Genomic DNA, 22212 nt, shown 5'->3' with positions numbered 1-22212 from the left:
TGAGGATGCGTCATATGGGTGTATGTATACATGTGCTGTTATATGTATATAGGTATGTCTGCTGCTATATACACATGTGTGCTTGCATGCACACATATTAAAAATTATATATATAATTATGTACATTTTTACAATCTAATGCTAATTTACTTCTTTCTCCTTTCTAATTTCTATCTTCTACTTTTTATTACAATTTTTCCAAAATTTTAGCTTCATCTATAGTTACTAATTTCATATGTTTACACTAGATTTCATATTTCATACAAAGTAATTACACTCAATTGGTCACCATAAAACAGGCAGCCGCCTAGTATGGTGATTCATTATATCTACTATTTGTAAATTTCAAAATAATGTAATATGTATTAAATAAATAAAAATAAGAATTTTCAATTTCCACCGCACGAATAAATCCTGGTTCTGTTTGCGTTGGAAGTTCCGTGCGAACGGTATTTTTTTGAAAAATGATGAATCTGTTCGTAAATCTTCGTCTATCAGTTCTAGACACTGAGCTTTCACAGCAACTTCCAGACACGCCGTGTTCTCTTATTTGATCATATTATAAGGTGTTTCTAATACCTGCATAACACGCCGTGTTCCTCCAACATATTATAAATAAAATTTAATACCTTTTAATAAGCCGTGTTTCTCCAATATATTTTAAGCTTTTTTGAATACCTACATAACACGCCGTATTCCTCCAACATATTATAAGATTTTTAAATACCTCATAACACGCCGTGTTCCTCTAACATATAATTTATTTATTTATATATTTTAGGAAAATTTGACAGCAAATCTGTAATTATACAATAATACAAGTTCTGGTACCTACCCTGCTGTATGGAAGTGAGGCATGGAACTGGCAAAGAAAGGATGAAAGTAGATTGAATGCTGTTGAAATGAGATCCCTGAGGCGTATGTGTTGTAAAACCATGTATGATCGTGTGAGGAATGTGGAGATCCGCAAAGAGTGCAAAGCTGATTTAAGCGTAATGAGTAAGATCAAGAAAGGGACGCTTATATGAATAGCGAAGAACGGAGTATAAGGAGAATATACGATGCAAATGTGAATGGTAGCAGAAGTCGGGGACGCCCGAGGAAGACATGGCACGACCAAGTGAATCAGATACTAGAGTCGGGTCATGTCAAGAATCAGAATCATAGAAGAGTATGTATGAATGTGAATGAGGCAAGGAGTGTGTGCCAAGACCGAGTTGTTTGGCGGTCCATCCTACCCCGTAGGGTAGGCAGAGATGACGGACTTAGTTAGTTACAATAATAATATAATTAATTATGCCAATTATGAACTTTCCACTGATTAATAGTTAATGGTAAGGTGTACTAATGTAATTCCAACCATAAAAAATCATTAATCATCCCTCGATAGCGCAATCCATTCAACGTAACTGTTGCTCCAGCCTCATTTTCTAAAAAGTAAGATCCAATGACTTTTCCGGACCATAAACCGCACCAAACAGTCACACGTTGAGTATAGAGGCTTTTCAACAATAACTCTTGGGTTTTCCGAGCCCCAGATGCGACAATTTTGCTTGTTGACGAAGCCACAGAGGTAGAAATGGGCCTCATCACTCAAGATGACTTGCATTTGATTCACTCAAGTGAATTTTAATAATTTCAATGCGTTGTTCAAGCGTGTATCGTTCCATATTTATTAATTACGTAGTTTTTACTTGTCAAATGTTAAAAAATCACAGCTTCAAAAATAACATCTACCGAAATAGAGGGCTATCCAAAATAACACCTCTTATTGGAAAACCCGTACAACCGGGGAAATCTATAATTGGTTTCTCAGTTATTTCTTTTATTTTATTTTTATTTTGTATAATTAAAGTAAATACAGGATAATTTTTATTATACATGATATTCATTGAACATTTTAATTACCCAGTTAGTAGAGAAATCTCGGGTCCAACTGGGGAGCTATTCTATTAAATACATAATATTTATAAATAGTTAAGGTGGTCATAAATAGTAGTCATCATTATTACAACAAAAATTCAGTATCTAAGTATTGAAAGAACAAAAGCAAAAAAAAGCACATCTGTCCATGTTATTCCTTCGACGATGATAACTGTGTCATCCACATACGAGATGATACTTCCACTAATAGGGAGACTAAACATATATAAGAAAAAGTATAGGCCCGATTACTCTGCCTTGTGGAATTCCATACTCAGAAGATATAGATTCACTCAATGTATTATTTAGTTTAACATATTGTTCTCTATTTTCTAAGTAACTCTGGAACCAAGTTAAAACTTTGTCTTCTAGTTCAATTTAAAAATAAATTGTAAACTGCAAATGTATTAATCGACTATATTTTAACTGTAAATTTCCATAAAATAAAATAAAAAAATAATTAGATTAGTAGTTGTAGTTGAAGGTACCAGTTGCAGATTACAGAGTCCATCTTCCATTTCAAATAGTGTTATGGAGTGGAGATTTCAGTATGTCAGTGAATGTGCAATATGCATTCTCAAATCCTAATTTCACTGGAAGTTCTTCAGTACCCTCTATTCCTCTTTGCACTTCTATATTAAATAGCATCCAAGTTATTCGATGTCCAGTAATACAACTACTGGGGGTTTTCTTATTTCTATGGTTCACCTAGTCAATCGAATATGTGTTTAACAAATTATTATAAGCAATAATTTGTCACCTGAAATATCCATACAAATTGAAAATACCTCCCGAGTAAAAAATAAATGCCGCCGACGGGAATTGAACGCGAAAAATAAAGTTGGTTGTTTACAGGTGAAAAAATATAATAAGCAGTAATTGTTGATTGAAGTACATATTTAATTATTTGGCGTGTTGGAAATAAACCGACGTAGCTTAGTGGTTCAGAGAACCTGACTGACAAAGGTGCTGGATCAATTCCCGTCGGCGGCATTTATTTTTACTCGGGAGATATTTTCAATTTGTATGGATATTTCAGGCGACTAATTATTGTTTATAATAATTTGTTATCCTTTGTGCTATGCATAAAAAACCTTGTCTTATAAACATTAGTTTATCATTTAAAAAAGCACTTGTGTTTGGTTTCAATGATTTGACTTGGAACAAACTCGGAACCGTCCTCAATTTGCAAGATTGTTTCCTACGATTTATTGATAATAACCACTTCAAATTCTAGAACCCTATTTTTTTATTTTCTGAAATGAATAATCATTTTCACCTTAATTGCCACTACTCTCCCATCATTAAAGACGTTAAATTTTCCTCACCCAATCGTGAAGTACTTAGCAAGCAGAGAATTAAATAAGTGACACCCAAGTACATATTTGACGCCTTGGACCACCCTGCTACTAATCTAATTTTCATAAATTAAAAAAAAAATCGCACTTTTTAACAAAGGATTTCATCATTAAAATGTCGTATGTTGTTAAATGTATTGAGTTTTTGTAACTAAATACACGTATTACGTTCCCCGAGTTTTTAAAATTGGATTGTTAGAAATGCAAGAAACCCTGTGTTAATAAATAAATCAGTAACCTCATATTTACTGAAAATTTGTATACGCTGCGAAATTTCTTTTCCGTTCTTTCCTACGGGATTCTAAGATACATATTTGCATTATATAATCATTTCGTTGGTTTTAAAATTGAAGTCACATTTTTATTTACAGAAAACTCCAGCGTACAGGTATTACGATACAACGGACCGTGCAAATCCGTAGCATCTTGCACGGTTCGGCTGAGTTGACTCAGCTGCGGATAAACAAGTTACTATCTGGATACGCTACGCGGAGATACCAGGTATTTGTATTCCAATTGGAGGTTAGGTCGGGTTGGGTTGGAATGGGTTGGGTAAGGTTAGGTACGACAGTATCGGAAAAATCACCCGATTCCATTTCCAATTCCACGATCAGTCGTTTACGCTACACGGCTGGGCGGGATGCTGTTTGCCATTGCTCTACATTATTACTTGTGCAACCCTTGAAGAAATTTATTTTTAAAAGGCTTAAGTTCACTGAGTTTTCCCTGGTGTTCAACCATACTCTATATTCTTCTCCCTAGTGTTCAACTATGGGCTGTTTAGTTTTTTTGGTGATTAACCACAGGCTTTTTAGTTTTCCATCGTATTCAGCTATAAGCCATTTACATAGTTTTTTACGGTGTTTAACCTTAGGCTGATTAGTTTTTCCATGCGATTAACCACAGGCTATTTAGTTGTCCCTAGTAATCAGCTGTACGTTATTTACATAGTTTTCCCTGGGTTTCAATTATTGGCTATGTACATAGTTTTTCCAAAATATTGTTCAACCATAGGCCATTTACTTTTTCCCTGGTGTTTAACCTTAAGCTATTTAGTTTTCTCTAGTGTTCAGCCATAGACTATACCAGGGGTACTGATTACTATTGCTAAATGTGTAATAGTCCAGCAACCTATGAAGAAAACACGAAAAAATTTTTTTTTTTTTTTTTTTCTTTATTCATGAAATATTAATGTGTACAGTTTTTACATGCTTTTCGACTACCACACTAGACACACGCCCGTATTATGGTAGTCGAAATTTATATACATAGGTTTATATAATTATATAAATGTAATATTTGATAACTTGTTAATCTAAGTATTTTTTTCTTACATGCAATGTATGTGTATAATAGGTGATACTTTTACTGGTTCCCAGTTCAGTAGATTGCTCAAGTGTACATCAACCGTATTTTAAACTGTTGATATTAATGAGATAAAATGAACACAATCAGCAAATAAATAGGTTACTTTACTTGTTAAAATAATGAAAATAAAGTAGAAATTATGAAAATGAACTTGTTGAAATAATGAAAATAAAGTAGAAATTATGAAAATGAACTTGTTGAAATAATGAAAATAAAGATTAATTAATTAATTATTAAACTTTTTTCTTTACAGAATTGAATGAAAAACAAAAATGACTAATAAAGAAAATGAGCTTAATTTAATGATGGCAGGCATTCCTTGAAAAAGTTCCTTCCCTTTATAAATAACCAATTTTGAACACTTATGACATACAAATTGTGAGTTTTTGATTTTCTGATATCAATACTCAGCGAGTTGAATATTTTGGGAGCAATATAAGAAAACTGCCGCTGGGCGAAAGTTGTTTTCGTTTGGGGAATTTTACAATTTAGGTGTGACGAGTAACGGGTGTTAATTTTTTGTTGTGTTTTATTCACCAAGTCATTTTTCCGTATGTATATGAGAATGGTCTTAACATATAATTGTCGAATATCTAATATTCTGAGTTTTCTAAAAAGTGGTTCTGATGGGTTTGTCGGCTTACATTTGAATATTATCCTTAGTAACAGTTTTTGAATTAAAACCATGGGATGAAGAATCGTTTTTGCACAACCTCCCCATCCCACTATACCATATGTAGTAATTGATTGAAAAAGTGCAAAGTATACACATCTTAGTGTTTGTATGTTAAGGATAGATCTGAGAGAGTAGAAAATGTAGCATAATTTGCTAAGCCTTTTTGTTGTAGAATTTATATGGGCCTCCCATCGCAGTTGATTGTCTATAATGACCCCCAAGTACTTAATTTCGTTTGATATTATAAGGTTATCGCATGAACAATTTTTGTGAGGTGATGTAGCCATGTTGAAGTTCTGTGAACATGAATGTATGGTAAGTTTATGATAGTTTTGAGGGAGATTAGGTTTGCGTATGGAAAAAAGTAAGTATTTAGTTTTCTCAATATTTAGAGTGAGGAGGTTGGAATCTAACCAGTGTTTTATTTCATTTATACCATGATTTGCTTTTTCAAATGTTGAATTCAAATTTTCATCTGCAAATATGATAACCGTATCATCGGCAAAAGATATTATAGTGCCACCAGTATCCAAATTGTATAACGAGTTAATGTATATTAGAAACAGAAGTGGGCCCAACACACTGCCTTGGGGCACGCCATATGTGATTGGCAAACTTGTACTTCTATACTCTTTAGCGGAGTTAATAACAGTTGACTGGGACCTATTTGTTAGATAGCTCTCAAACCATTTAAGAGGAACACCTTTTATTCCTATCTGTGAGAGTTTTTTCGTAAGTATGCGGTGAGATACAGTGTCAAAGGCTTTAGCCAGATCCAAGAATACAGCGAGGGGCTTGCGACTTTTATCGAGGTTATCAGAAATTAATTTAGTAAAAGCTGCAATTGCATCTGATGCACTAAGACCTTTGCGGAAGCCGTATTGGTTTTTTGACAGGATTTTATTTTCTTCGAGAAACTTGTAGAGCCTTTGTTTTACTGTTTTTTCGATTATTTTAGAGATTGGACTCAGTAGAGATATTGGTCTATAGTTATTGACGATTGATCTGTCCCCCGATTTAAAGATAGGAATAATTGTTGAATGTTTTAGAGTGTTTGGGAAAAGGCCAGTTCGAAAACTTAGATTTGTGATGTATACAAGGGGCTTAGCAATGATTGGTTTAAGGTGTTTAATTAGTTTAGTGGATATATTGTCAACTCCCGTGGAGTGTGTATTTTTGAGTGAATTGATGATTTCAGTGATTTCTTGTTCTGTTGTTAGTGTGAGATTGAAAGGGTCATAACTCAGATTATCGAGAAAGATAGTATTTGCAAGATTATTTTCAGACTTGCTATTTCTTTTTAAAATATTATTTGCTAGATCCGATCCGATTGTAGAGAAGAATTGGTTGAAGTGATTTGCGATTGTTTCTGGATTTTTGGTTGCATTTAGTGTTTTATTTGTGATGGTTATTTTATTTATGGGTGTGGTAATTTTGTCGGTGTAGCATATTTCTTTGACAATGTTCCAGATTTTTTTATTATCATTCGCAGCTTCCTCTATCTGTTTCCTATAATAATCTTCTCTGGCCGTACAGGTTATTTTTTTACAGGCATTTCTGTATCTTTTATAAAATAAGAGAGATTCGTAATCAGTGGGGTTATTTTTACAATATTTATGAAGTTTATCACGTTTGCGGATACGGTGTAAAATACCAGTAGTTATCCAAGGTTTTAGTTTAGTTGTACGACTACTTTGATTGTTGTGTGTGTGGGATGTGGCATTTTTCAGATGCTTATGTAGGATGTTGATGAGAGATTCACACGCTAAGTTTGGATCGCTAATTTTGTAGAAAATTGACCAGTTTTCATTGGAAACCAGTTTGAAGAGAGTGTCATAAGAAATTTTCTTTAGTTGTATAGTGGATGCTGGTAATTTTTGAATTTTATGAGAAATGGAGGTGATAGTAGCGTAGTGATCTGTCACAGTGCACTGATATATGAGAGATTTGATATTTAGCTTACATTTGACAAAGACGTGGTCTATGCAACTGGCGGATAACTCTGAGACACGAGTAGGGGCTGTAATAGCTGGGATAAATCCTTGAAGAGTTAATACATTTATGTAGTCGTTTGCTTGGGGATGCATTGTATTTATAATATTAATATTTAGGTCACCAATAATTAGAACATTTTCATGATCTCTAATACATGCCAGAAACTGATTAAGCGAGTTTAAAAATGGTGTTATATTGGAAGTGCTCGGTGATCGGTATATAGTTAGAACAGTAACGCTATTTTCTATTTCAAGTTTAAGACAATTTGAGTGAGTTATTGTGATTTCCTTTAAAGAGTATTGTATATGATTTTTTATGTATATAATAACGCCATCATTTTGTAATTGGTTATTCTGAGTACTGTATTGATTATAGTTTTTTATGTTTTTAGGAATATAGTTATCTCTGATCCAGCATTCGCTCAGAATAATCAAGTCAAAGTCTGAGTCAAGTTCTGTAAGTAGTATCATTAGTTCATTGAAATTTTTGTTCATGCTTCTGATATTCATGGAAAATATTTTTAGGTTGGATTTATTTAGGGTTTTTTGAACTTCTACAGAACTACTTGTTTCGATACATGGAATCTGCGACAAATTGTCTAAAATATTATTTATAATATTATCTTCCATTTTTTAAATTGGTGTAGGGTGTTGGTAGCTAAACTTTGGATGAAGACTAGAAGCTGAACAAAACTTGGCGAGCAATTTAGAAAACAAGTTGTATGTAGAGTTTTTACTGTTGGCAATGTTAGAAAATAATGTTGATGTTTCAAAGCAATAGAAATAGGAATAGTATCTTTTACCGGATTCTTGATTCTGACACTAGTACAATATATGTGATACCTCAAAACAAGTACAATAAAAAAATAATAATACGATACAATAAAAGTTTTACACATGATAATTTTAGAACTATAATTGTGATGAATTTGGTGAGAGTAGTGCCAGTGTCTCCGCATTAGAAATAAGAATTGCAGGTGTTCCGATATCTCTACGTACGTAGATCTGCCCTGATTTGATCCACGAATACTTAAAAAAAATTTCCTTTGTAGCTTTGCGGGCCAGGTACCACAAGTGGTTAGCACGAAATGTGAGGTGTTCCGCAACGTAGACTGGTGAGCTTGGTCCGGCAATCCATAAGTTCAGAGTGTTGAGCTTCTCCTCGGGACTGGATGCTTGTTTGTGGAAGGCTTTTATATCCGATAGTAATTGTTCTCGATCGCGATTCGAGGTCAGTTTAAAAACAATAGGTCCATTTTTGTGTTTTTGTGTCCTGTAGGACGCTTCAATGTTTGAAGTATTTACTTTTGATTGAATGGTTTGGCATATATTGTGGAATATATTTTTCAAACTTTCTCCCTTTATTTCGGGTATTCCCCTCACCTCTATATTTTTGGCTCTTGCCGACCTTTCGACATTTTCAAGCTGGCCTTCTAGTAGGTCAATTCGGGATTCTAAAGAGGAATTTTGTTTTGTTAACACCATATTTTTATCTTCTAACTCCCGCACGCGGAGGAGAATATCTTCAAACTGCTTGCTCATGAAGGTTATTGTGTCCAGTATTTTATTATTTTGTAAGATGATTGCATTTTGACTTTTCAGGATTTCGCTGTTCTCCGATCCAATGGGTTTATCACAACTGATATCGTAAACCGGTGACTGCGCCTGGGAAGAAGTGCCAACCGCTACGGTTGCGCACTTCTTGCATTTAATTTGAGTGCGCCGTTCCATTGTCAGTCGTCGATAAGCGGTTTCTGTGATTCCACCGCAGAGAAGATGGTATGCTCCTTTACATACTAGGCATACAAATGTAGTTTCCGTCGATTCGGGACATGCTAAGCAGTTAGGCATAGTTAGAAGATTTTTAATATTTTTAATTTATTCAATTTTCGATGGATTCTCTGGGCCTTGAACGCGCCCCGCAACTTAACAGTCGTGCGTTAGAGATTAAATAAAATAAAAATAAAATATAAAATTTTTAGTTGGTTTGGTTGGGGCTCGAACGTACGCCGTTGATATAACTTTCAGCGTGACCGATTTATCCACTGAACCACTTCCGAGTTATGAGTAGGCGAGATAATAGATCTTCATATATTGTAATTCAGCTTGAGAGATGACAGTGCTGTTTTTGCTAAATCTTTCACTTTCAATATTTGATAGTTTTACTTTTATATTAATAGAATTGGATTTAAAATTTTTTTTTAAAAAGAAAAACTGGGTGATTTAACACTGTTAAAACAAAAACAAAATTGAGCACTTTTGATGTAGTTTGAACGTAATCTTGAAAACAATTAATTTTGACAGTTCCGTATTATTTAAATTCGTACACTTTTAATGGAATGCAATGCAGAATTTAACTTATTAATCACGTAGATTGTGGATTTTTAAAGTCTTTATCGTTTGATCACTTAAATATATAGGTTTGATTATTTTTTACTGCAATTTTTATAAATTAAACAGAGCTCAGCAGTTGTTGACAGTAGCGTGCACTTGAAACATTGAATGAATATAAAACAATCAATTTAATTAAGTTTAATCTTTGATGCTGACTCATTTATGAAGTGTTAACGTGTTTAATAAAAGCTCCGTCGAAAATAAAAATAAAAATCTACGACATTAAATAGGTTTCTACCCAAAAACGGGTAAATAAATTTTGAGTTGAGTCGATTATATTTTTAAATTCCTAACTTTTTAGAAGAATATTAACAAAAAAAATTTCAGATTTAACTTCGAATTGTTCTTTACCTAGATCAAATAAAAAAAATGGAATGCAATATATTAGAGTGATAATGTTACATCATAAATAATAGAAGGTTTCCTTCATGCAGGACTGAACTTTGAAAGTCAAGAACTGAACATGCTGAGAATATCGATGTTGATCAAGATGGGAATTTTACGTCGACCTACATGTATAGTAATACTGCTGAAGGAATTGGCTGCACCAAAACGATGCATTCTACTCAATTCACGAGAAACGACATATTAAATTGCAAACTTTTGTTATATGACAGCTCATACGTTATTTATTTATTTAAACGCCATAAACATGGCTTTTACAATACAGTGATAATAGAGTGATTACAGAACAAATAATGTGTACAGACAAATATTATTGCAAGTGATACAGTTGTTAATAGAAGTGCAGTTAGACAATACAAAATTTAAAAAAATATTTACTAGTGTAGTAATAGTTGAATGAATACTAGGTTTGTATAAGACCTGACATAAATCGAAGTATGAGGTGTTTATGATAATGAATAGTAATTAATATAAAATAAATTCTATTAAGGCCTAGAATGTTATAATAACAGAGAAAATTTTATTTGAACAGAATATTAATATGTATAAAAAATTACTTTTTAACATGTATAATCTAGCAAAATATTATAATAGAGTAATTAGTAGTGAGTTTATTGTTGCCTTCAAAATTATTATAATACTACTTGGAATAGCTGGGCAAGTATCGCAATTTAGCTTTAGTAAAACAGGGCTGTCAACGATTTTATGATACTTTTGGGTAAGGAATAATATTTTTTAATAAAATTGTTTTAATATTTTTTTTTGTTTCCCGACTATGCACCGGTGCTGAAGGGATTAATGGTGCTAATTCCTTACCAGTAGAACAAGTATGGCATTTCTACATGACGCTTGTAATCTAAAATCTATTCTTCCAAAAGGCCACCCATTTCTGCATTTCTGATTAAGGCTGGGGAGTTATGTCGCGACGTGGTTGGCCAAATAAAGAGGCAATTTACAATATATTATAAGCCGTTTTACTAAATAAAGATCAACTCGTCTTCACGCTGTCAATTTCGACTGTTAAATATACTAGATACTACTATTTACGTAATTGATATCAAATACAGAAAAATATTCAGTCGCAACTAGGTATTAAAACCAAGACCTCTTCCTTACCGGGAAAGTGCTATTATCACTGATCTAATTCTACTATATAAACTTACGTCATTTTTAACTGTATGCTACCAACATTAGTCGTTAATATTGTCTTCGATGATCAAAATATTACGATTTGAGGTTTCACTCATTAAGTTATTCCATTCAGAAAAAAAATTATTAATATATTCACGAGATCTTACAATATCCAAGTAATTGTTCAAATTTTTGTCCACTGAGCTATCACGAGAACCTTCAAACCCACCGTTATCTTCAGATACATAATAGATTGACTCTCTCAGAACTGCAATGCAGACAGACCACTATTAGAATCAAGGATTTGTTTGCAATTATTATTTTTTTTTTTAACTCGTAGTAATCTATTTCATACGTGTTTTTTAAATTTAAAGTAAATCAATTTTAATGTGTAATGTTATTATTAATCTGTGTAAGTGTTTTAGTTTTATTATTGTGATAGCGTCCAAGGCCGTTTTCAAACTGCTTTTTGACAAATTATTATAAGCATTAATTACTCGCCTGAAATATCCATACAAATTGAAAATATCTCCCGAGTAAAAATAAATGCCGCCGACGGGAATTGAACTCGCACCTTCTGATGTCCGGTCACGTGCTCTGGACCACTGAGCTACGTCGGTTTATTCCCAACCCGTCAAATGATTCAATATATACAAGTACTTAAATCGACAATTACTGATTATTTTATTTTTTTCATCTGTAAACAACCAAAATATTTTTGTAGGAAAGGCTCTGTTAGTGCTGAATTTTCCACTAGATGGCGTCGAGATATATCATATCTATATATATATGAAACCAATCGCTAGAGTGGTTATTAAATATGATGTACTTACTTTCTTTTAAATACTTCTCCCGTTTTCGGTGACCAGATCTGAATGGTAAGATATCCTCTTACCTTCCTCTACTCCATTTTTTTCTAATGCCCACTCCCTTCAACCTTAATAATTTATCAAGAATGGGGGGTGCCATAGACAGGGCAGTTGGTACTTTTTAGTTTACTTCACTTTCAGAAGTAAAATACATTTTTAATAATGTACCTAGAAATAAAAAAATCTTTATATCTAACTATAATGACAACTAATTTGATGGATTGAATTTATTAAGTTACCATTTAAATTGAATTCCAATAGAATTTCAATACCTTCCCGAATTATATAATTTCCTTTATCTGGCCGTTAGATCCCTTATTCCAATTATTAGGTTGGTATACCTCGCACGTGTTCAAAATGATGATTCATTTTGTAATATCAATATACCTGCTAGGTGAAGGCATTGACCTGTACGACGTTTATACCCCATAATATAGTCTGATGGCTAAAGACAACTGTCTAACTGTTCGAGATAAATCCCATACATTGGTCTGTTGTAAGCTTGACATATCCAGGACTAAATTATTAGCATGGAGAGAATTAAATTGACACCATTCTTATACTGTCACTTGATAGTTTAGGTTTTTGTATGCGAGTCCACAACGAAGAGGAAAAAGTCATTTATGTATTTGCGATCGGTTTCAGAGCGATAGATGCACTAGGTATTTTTCAATTACCTTTTTTTTGTTTGAATACGGCAAAAGAGTCCCACTTGCTCCTAACCTTCTGGAGCCAGTGAGACTAATGTATCCCCAATTAGGGTACGTTGTGAGGCTGAAATAAGTGGTGTGGGGCAGGAGAAGGGCAAGAATATGGTGAGGAGTGAAACTCTGGTAAAAGACCACCATTCGGAATCAAAACGTTACTTTGCTTGAAGTAGCTTCAACCATGTTTAGTGATCAGATCTGAAAAGCCAGGTACTTCTTAAGCTTCTTCTATTCATCTCCTTTCTCTTTGCCATAATCCAGCTTGCTCTGGGTAATCGAGACCACTGAATAGATAATACGTACTAGAAATGCATTCTATGTAGATTTTAATGTCACTAACTTAAAACCTTTTAATTCTAGCCCATTTAGCATGCACTCTGTCTTTTTTATATTTGCCTTCCATCGTACATAACCATCCCATTTGAATTTCATAATGATGATGAGACCCAATTTCGTATTTAGGATCACAAAACACGCCCAGGGTATTCTCCAATCCAGGACGCTTGCAATCGCTATCGAAAGTACACACATTGGTCGACATTCTTACTCTTCGAAGGTACATAATAACATATGCCAAACGTCAAAAGTCATTCCACTCGAACAACGAGTGGGTCGAACCATTCGTTGTTCGAGTGGAATGTAGTCGTCGAGAATCGAAGCTAAGATCGCTTTCTCCTGTTCTTTATTTTTTGATTCAGACCTTGTACGATATTCATTTTTTTAAAATGGTATCAATAAATTAAACAATTAAATTATAAGTTAGAATTTCTGAAAAAGTTGCATTTCTCAACTTGTACGAGTATTTAACATGCAAACTGACTAAACTAAAAAAAATGTTTTTTCATTGTTTCAGGAAACCAAAACATATTCAACAAAAAAATATCAAACTAAACTACAAATATCAAAATTGAATTCAATCTATAAATATTAAATAATGAGTACATAATCTCTAAGTGAAAATGTGTGCTGAAAACGAACCTTTGTGACTGGTGAAGTGAAGCAGTGTTTTTGACCTCTTTAACCATCAGTGTGTGTGTAATCGTCATGTTGAAAGTGAAGGATGAAGATCGCATCTGATCTTCTTCAGGGATCGTCTTTCTTGTGAGCCTGGACCAACAAAATCTGCACTCATGATGCTGCCAACTAATGTGATGTCCTTCGTCAAGAAGGTAAGTGAAAAAAAAACCAAACAAAATGAAAACTTCGAAAAAACACTTATTTTCTTGGATTTAAGTATAATTTTGTATTTAATTCGTTAAAGTTTTTCCTGTGATTCTTAATTCTAGGCAAAATAAAAGAAACATTATTTGTTTTTTTCTTGCTATTAGCGAATCATAAATTATTTATTTATTTATGATCATCCTTTTTAGGTGGTTTTACATATGAATAGTTCAAATTTTGCAACATTTATTATACAAAACTAAACAGCCTCGATAACAATATTTTGCATTTTTTGATAAATTGAAGATCATAATTGACTATTTATATTTATTTCCTTCCATGAGTATTGCTATATAAATGGGCCACGTGCAAGAGCGCCTGTGCAATATAATGGAAGAATGTGAAGAGTGTGAAGATTGTGATTGACTGTGAAGAATGGCAGTGCAAAATAAGGCGAGATGCAGTTTTGAATGCCAGTCAACTTACATCAATCCACAGTAATAGCTCACATCAAGGCCCAGCGCAATGAATAATGCAAATGGTGATTAGTCGCAGAATTTCTGCATTGAAATAAATCCCAACCTTTACTTTTACCTAATGGGAGCAGAAAACGAAAAAATATTTAGAACTTTATATAGAAATACTAAGTCAGTTTAAATCCTTCTGTACGGCAATTTAAGTACATTCATTTCATTTAAAAGAATGTTGTAGTTCAACAAAATTGAAGCAAGACCGATTTTAAAACTTAAAAATCATAAGAATATTTTGAATATTTTGTATTCTTTTAATTGCTTAATAATGTCAGTTATCACGTATATCACTCTCTTATAACTTATTTTCATGAAAATTGTGTTTGAGGACATCACAAAAAATGTGAAAATTTAACGCATTTCATATATTCAACGTAATTAAATATTCATCCTGGACGATCACGCAAAAAAAAATTCATCCAAAATAATGTGGAAAATAATTGAAGATAAGGTTAGTTATTCAAAATGGATGTATAAAATGACGGTATGTAATTAGGTTACATTTGGTAGAGATGCCAGTCCCGCTGAAACAATATGATCCAGGTTCAAGTCTAGTTTGCCACTTGCAACCATTACCTTTTTACTTTCTCTCTTTATTGCCTTCATACATTCTTTTATATCTTCTTCAATATTTTTTACAATTGTAAATGACTACCACCTGTACCTAATTCTAACGTAAAAAACGTATAGTTGAGAAGACTCGGTAAACGAAGTCACAGGAAATGTTCTATTAAATGATTTTGAAATCTACACTATTGATGCGAATGCGGTACCTCTTTTTTTCAATTTTCTCAGCTGCAGACTGCAGAGCGAATTTACTCTAAAAAATAAATAAATGAAAATTAAATAACATTTAAAACTTTAATAATCTATTTTAAAAATAAGACAAGTAAATTTATTTAACCAACGGTGATAAAGTTCCAAAAACCCATTCCTAGAGAAGGTGCATTAACCATTGAATAATTACTCTCACACATCCACTGTCGTATACCAAGCTAAATTTAAAATAGCATGTTTAAAAAGTCAGTGTAAGCTTAAAATGAACTTAATTTTCTCAAATTAGGTGCATTCATTATTTACCCGCGAGTTGGTTTAAGAGGTTTCGTTAGAATTTGCCAAACGCTCGCGCTGGCAAAGTTCCAGGCACTCGCGTCTTATCATTCCAAGAGAAGGTGCCTCTACCGCTGACTAATCACTCCTTTATACCTTCCATCATATACACTGCATTTCAAGTACCGTAGTAAGGACATTTCTGCTACCGGTAAACTTAAGAAGGTAATCACGATATTCTTATAAAAAATCTAAATGATATATAATCATTGAAAATGATGAGTTTTACGTTTCTTCGGATGACATTTGCGATATCATTGACCCGGTATACTTTGAATTGCTTAGAAATTTGGCCAATTTGATTATGCGTTCCGTATTTGATTTGGTTTATCGATATTTCGATTTAAAAGATTCCTCTGATAGTGCTGTAAATGGGTATTACTGCTTATTTATAACGTTTTCATTGCGCGACCAGTCGATATCTATCAAATCAACCAGATTGTTAAGTCGGCGATCTCCGTCTAGTAAAACTTCCCTAATCCTGGGGGTCGTCTCTTTAAAAATCTGTCAGCCATTAATACTGCCGTATTACGGCAGGTATACGCAATACGCATGCGCGTGATTATGAGTAACGTTTTCTACTAACCTGTTCTTATCCCTCCGTATTATCTATTATGAGTAAAACGATTAGTATTTAACAATTAAACATTATATTTACAACTATTACGAGGTATTACATACATATAATTAAAACAAGATACTCCATGGTATATGGCATCATGGTCTCATAAGGCAATCACATTGATTTGAATTAGTTTTACAATGTTGTTCATTAAAAAGATTGCACAAACGTGTGTGCCGTGAAGGTACTTTCAAATAAATTTTATTTAATGATTCGGTACAGTCAGTAATGTTGCTAACGATTTTATATAGCAACATTGCATCTCAAAATTGTCCAAGTAAACAATGTCAATGAATGAATTTGTAATGCATTTGCTTACAAAAATACGATACATTTTCCGTCATTCTTATCGATCTTATATCTTAATTTAAGAATTACAAATATATATTACCCTAAACTAATTCACATTTTTGGTTACTATCTATGTATAATTACAAAGTTATACCCGAATGTATTTGTAACCTAGATTTTAGTTTTAAAACAGAGAAAATCTACTTAAAAATCCTTTTTTGCTGCTAAAACTTGTATTGTCGCTTAGCTTTACAATACCCGCCATTCACTTAAATACGTAGGTATACACATAGCCAATCAGACGTTAAGTTAACGTTGGTCGAACAGATATCGCACTTAGCAAACTAGTAGCTTAAGATTGTCGCCTGTAGTGGACGGTAAATCGCATTTATTGTAGATTTTGTTTGGTTCAGTAAAAAAAAATCCTTAAGAATAAATAATGACTCCTAGAGTTTCACGATAACACCCCGAAGCACGCTGTATCTAGACATAATATATTTCCAATGATAGTTAAAAACACGTAAAATAAACACGTTTAAAACGTCGGTCTAAGCTTAAAATGTGCTCCATTTTCTTAAATAAGCTTCATACAATTTCCCCGCGAGACGGTTTAAAAGGTTTTACTTCCCCGCGCGAGTTTCTCCAAACACTTCGGGCTTATTAATTACATATACGTCTCTGAAACGATTATACAACAAGTGTTCCCTGTTTATGCGGGCTTTGGGAGAAGAGTGAGCACGGATTTCATGCTAATTTCCCACACAGAACACATTCATAATACTAATAACAGAGAATTATTACTTCGTCTGGTTATGAAGTGATCACTGATTCATTGAAATCAAATAAGAATGGGTGGGCGTTGAATAATACAATTAACAAGTCTCGTGGGCGGTAAATGTATATTTATTTGTAACTCAAATATTGTAGTAGACGGAGTTATTATTTAATTCAATTGAAGATGATTAATGAGTTGATTACGAATGTAGAATCTATTTAACAGCTCGCTTATTGGCTTTTTAATTAATTTAACTTGGAAGATGTTTATAAATCCCAACTGCTCCTAACCATCTGGAGTCAGTGAGACCATGGCATCCCTAATTGGGAATCCTTAAAGTGGGGAAGCACCTGGCTATTCACATCTGGTCATCAAACACGGCTCAAGGCACATAGAGCTTTATCGATCGTCCGTGCTTATATATGTCCGTGCTCCGAAATATCGATAATTTTATTTTAGAACAATGCTCAATTGAAAATTATGGTACTTATTTTTATGTCAATAATCACTTATTATCTGAAAAATAACAATAAAACGTCAACATCAATAGATTATAAAACAATACAATGTAATCCCTTGAATTTTTACCTACTGTTTTCCCACATTCGGTGATTTATTTAGATTTAATATACAATAACCCACTGATACGTATTGTAAAATTTATTGTTATATCCGAAACCACATCTCTTCTGAACGATTAATAAAATAAAGGGTCGATAAAATATTTATAGAAGCAATCAATTTCCTCGGCCTATTGAAGTTGATATTGTCCCGAATGTCCATAATACACCACGTGAGGTATTATCGGAGATTATTATTTTATCGGAACACTAACGTTTTATACCATCCATCCCGGCAAAGATAGATTTTTTCATAACGCTTTGATGAAATTTTAGTCCCTATAAAAGCTTATGTGTGTTTTTCGAACAAAATACACTTTATTTGAAAATATAACTATAAACTAGAAAAAAATCTTGAATGGGTTATTTCACTGAGCTTACATAATTTGTTCTGGAAAGGGAGTTTGCCGATACTAGCTGTAAGATTTTGCATTGCAGATTAACATTTTTTTTGTTGAATAAATTCTGACCTATTTAACGAGTTTTTTTTTGTAAGTTTATATACGTTTTGTGCTTAATCTGACAATTTATCTTATTAGAACTAAGTCGCCGACGGCTAAGTGATGGTAAGAGATAGATCAAATGTAATTAAAGAGACGTGAGAAGAGATCTGTTAATGCAGGTCTTGAAGAAACCCGTGGTGAAGGAATTACGAATTCTAATGGTATCGGCATCGGCTGCTTGACTTGGTTTTTTGCTTTTGTCGGCAGAATTTCTCGTTAGTGCTTGGTGCTAACTTACAATAAGAGAAATATAATAAAGGATTTTGATTTATCTGATCAATCGTATCAAAATATTATTAAAAAATTGTTACAGTTGAAAAAAAAATTGATAAAAACCGTTAAAGTTATTTTCCTCCATTTTCTTACTCATCACATGTAAGCAATGGTGGTTTCAACAATATTTTTTTATACCACATAAGAATCCCAACTTCTTCCAACCGTCTGAAGCAAGAATTATACATGGAAACAAAACTATAAATTATATGAATATAATACATGTCTCCTTATTTACAAAATAAGTAATAAACTCATAAATACAAATACAGAACTCATTAAAACGTCCCAAGTACACACACACTTTACACGGCAACGCGATAAAATACATTTAACCACCATACATACTCATTATGGCAAGCAATCCATTGGTTACGAGGGGAGCAACATATATAATTGCCTCCCAGATGAAATTAAAAATGAAAAAGTGTAGGTACATTTAAAAAAAAATTGTTCAGTTTTATGCTCAGTCAACAAAACATTAAAATTGAATAATATCGTTGTGTAATATATTTATGTGTAATTTATTTGTTATTTCTAGTTAAATAAGTGAAAAATGTAATTTTCTTTTATCTAAAATAAAAAAAGTGAGACTATTATGTTACCAATTGTGTTATGTTGTGAGTGAAGGTAGTGGGAAGGGGAAGCGATTGGGAAGATGAAGTTGGGAAAGTACCTTAAAATTTAGATCTAGTCACCAAACTTGGCTAAACCCATTTCAAGCAAAGTTTCAATTCTTAATGATGGTCTTACACAAGGCCGAAACTGGGAGTATCTTACAATATGGGACGTACTGCAGATATACTATATATTATGTTAAATGGATAAATTTTGAAATAAAATTTTCTCACACACCCTAGTATTGGAACCCGCAACCTCTGGATTACTAGTCGAAAGCTTTACCCCTCTACCACGGAGGCCGTCATTGATTTTTGCTTGTATTGATTATTTAGTTCACGCACGTAGAAAAATGATTTATTAAAATCTTGTTCAAAATGTGATAGCACGCCATTTACTCACAAACTATCAATACATTTAAAATATATTTGAACACGTGTTCACATAGCCGCGCTTTTAATATAAAGACTAAATCAGAATTTGTATGAACATGTTTTCCGACATCCTCATAACATATTAATGTTTTACCGACAGTTTGTTGGGAAACCTGTCAATTCATTCGATATAGACCTGCAATCCCGTTTTTAACAGGATTACGAATAATTTGAACAGATTTTCAATAAATTAACAATATTTTATGTCAGTAAGTTTTCTCTTTGGGGTCAGTGGGTTCAGGATTGACATATGAATCTATCCCTACCACTGCGGTGCAAAGCGTTGAGTCGAGAGAGTCTGACTGGAGAGGTCATAGAGTCTTCCTTAATCAACGCCGCCAAGACCAGGACAAACCTCAAGAACTCGGGCACCTTTGCTTACTCACCAAACGTAGCAAACAACTTGGGGTGACCTACGGCAGAGATATTGGTTATCCGATAAATGGTTTCCAGGGCAGCGGTACCCATAATTACGCATCAAAGCCATTAAAAAACATAGTGTCCTTGCTGGTCGAAAACAGTTTTATCTTCACATTTAGGTACGTCACAGAATCAAAAATATGCATTAAATTAAAATATTATTGGTTTTATAAATAAGAACTCAATTCAACAATAATTGTTAATCGTTAATAAAACAAATGAGAAATTGATATTGTAATGTTTGCAACATCATAAAGAAAAAAATCTTGTCAAACTAAAGTGACGATTTGTTAATAGAACCGAATTGGCAGGCTTGGAATTACGATAAGAAAAATTACTACCTTCTAAAAATGAGAATATATGTTTTAAAATTAAAAATTTGGCTGCACTCCAACTTGTGACATTCTCTTTGCATAGCTCTCTGGAAAATTACAATATTTTTTGCTTTTAAATTATGCCCTGACAAATTGCAAAGTTATAAAGTTGGGTCTAGTTCGACACTTCAGCGACGATATTCTGTGCGGTTTTAAACTCCTAGTTCGTGATGTAAGGTGGGTGGAATAGTTCTTTATTGCATCTCCCTTTCCCAAGGGCTTCATTAGAGTTCCAAGAAGCAAACTTCCAAGTAAAAGTTATAGTAATGGCTTGTTGAATCTATTCGTATATGTATTTTTGTTACTCCCATCGTTTGTTGTTAGCGTTTTTCTTCCTTTTAAGATGAGTCTATTTTTTTAATAGTTATTAATTAAATTAATTTTCAGCGTAGTTGTTTGTTACAAGTTTGTACAAGTAAAATAAAACACCCAGATTGATATACTAAGTAACGAGACATTACGTTCAATGGAGAACACCATTGAAAAATATTATGGCTTAAAGCGTATTTATTCATAAAGGTCAACAAATGCCAATTCTGAATAAATAAGTTTTATTACACGCAATTACACTAAGAATAAGTTAACTTTTATTATAAATTAATTTAATACTATCTCTGCAAAACGGCCTGCTTGGTTGTCATCACTGCATCGGCTATTTCTATAGTCACGCCAAAAGATATTAGAAGAACGAGATGTGCTATGCGCAGTTCGTACTGAGTGGAATTGTTTTGCGGAGTGTCGCCGGTTTTGTTCACCAATACTACTGCACACCTTCGCTTACGCTAAGGCATCGCTAAGGTATCCGCACTAATACATAGAACAGATTTCTGTGCGTACACGTCCCGATACCGTTCAAAGTACCCTAATTAGGTAGTACTCCGGCTACGGTCCGGCGGCCAACATAGCATATCTCGTTCTTCTAATATCTTTGGTCACGCCGAAGGTTTTTAATATCTCGTATTGTATAAAAAAAAAATTTTGATACCAGAAATTTGTGAATTCAATTGAATCGCTATTTTTGAATGTACGCCAAAATTAATTGAATTATTGTTTTAGAAAGCAGATTAAAAAATATTTTGAATTGCTATACTACAAACGGACAAATGCAATCTATAAAAATTAAATTGTAAATGTTTGTTCGTTCAAAATCTTTATTTTCCGAAAATTCTTAACCGATGTCTTTTAAATTTTGACAAAACATTGCATTTGAATACGCGTGTGTTTTTATATAGATGTCACCTATGCCAAGTAAAACAAGCTTCTTTTTTAAAAACCGCGCCATCTTTTGGACGTAAATGCAATACACGCTTTTGTATATCTATCTGCACAGACAGACTGGGCGGGTACAGCTAGTTACAAATATTAAAATTGTGATTTCAACCCTATTGTTTTTTTCATGTAAACTGTAGAAATACCACTTTATATGAAACAAAAAAAAACATATTTAATTACACAGACTAATTTAAAGGTTCTATTCACTTCTATCAAAAAATAATTAATAAAATATTCACAAACTTTGTAAAATCTTTCGTACACATGTAAAATTTTACGGTCAATGACTTTATAGAATATGTTATAATTATTTGGAAGTGTATAATAAATTTTTAGATACAAATAGAATGTGTGATGTTATTTCGATCTAACACTACTTAAATT

General features: G+C 33.0%; 1 protein-coding gene across 1 annotated transcript in view; it reads left to right on the top strand.

Annotated features, from left to right (window-relative positions):
* Fife (regulating synaptic membrane exocytosis protein fife) overlaps positions 1-22212 on the top strand; it is a 399632-nt gene that overhangs the window by 159139 nt on the left and 218281 nt on the right. Inside the window, exon 3 of the mRNA XM_089633979.1 lies at positions 13679-13994. Within this exon, the coding sequence (XP_089490105.1) occupies positions 13956-13994 (39 nt within the window). The 5' untranslated portion in view covers positions 13679-13955. The remainder of the gene's footprint in view (positions 1-13678; positions 13995-22212) is intronic.

The sequence above is a fragment of the Hesperophylax consimilis genome, chromosome 7, assembly GCF_061612785.1.
Source record: "Hesperophylax consimilis isolate HC1 chromosome 7, BYU_Hcon_1.0, whole genome shotgun sequence".
Lineage (NCBI taxonomy): Eukaryota > Metazoa > Arthropoda > Insecta > Trichoptera > Limnephilidae > Hesperophylax > Hesperophylax consimilis.
This window is presented reverse-complemented; position numbering and strand designations above follow the sequence as displayed.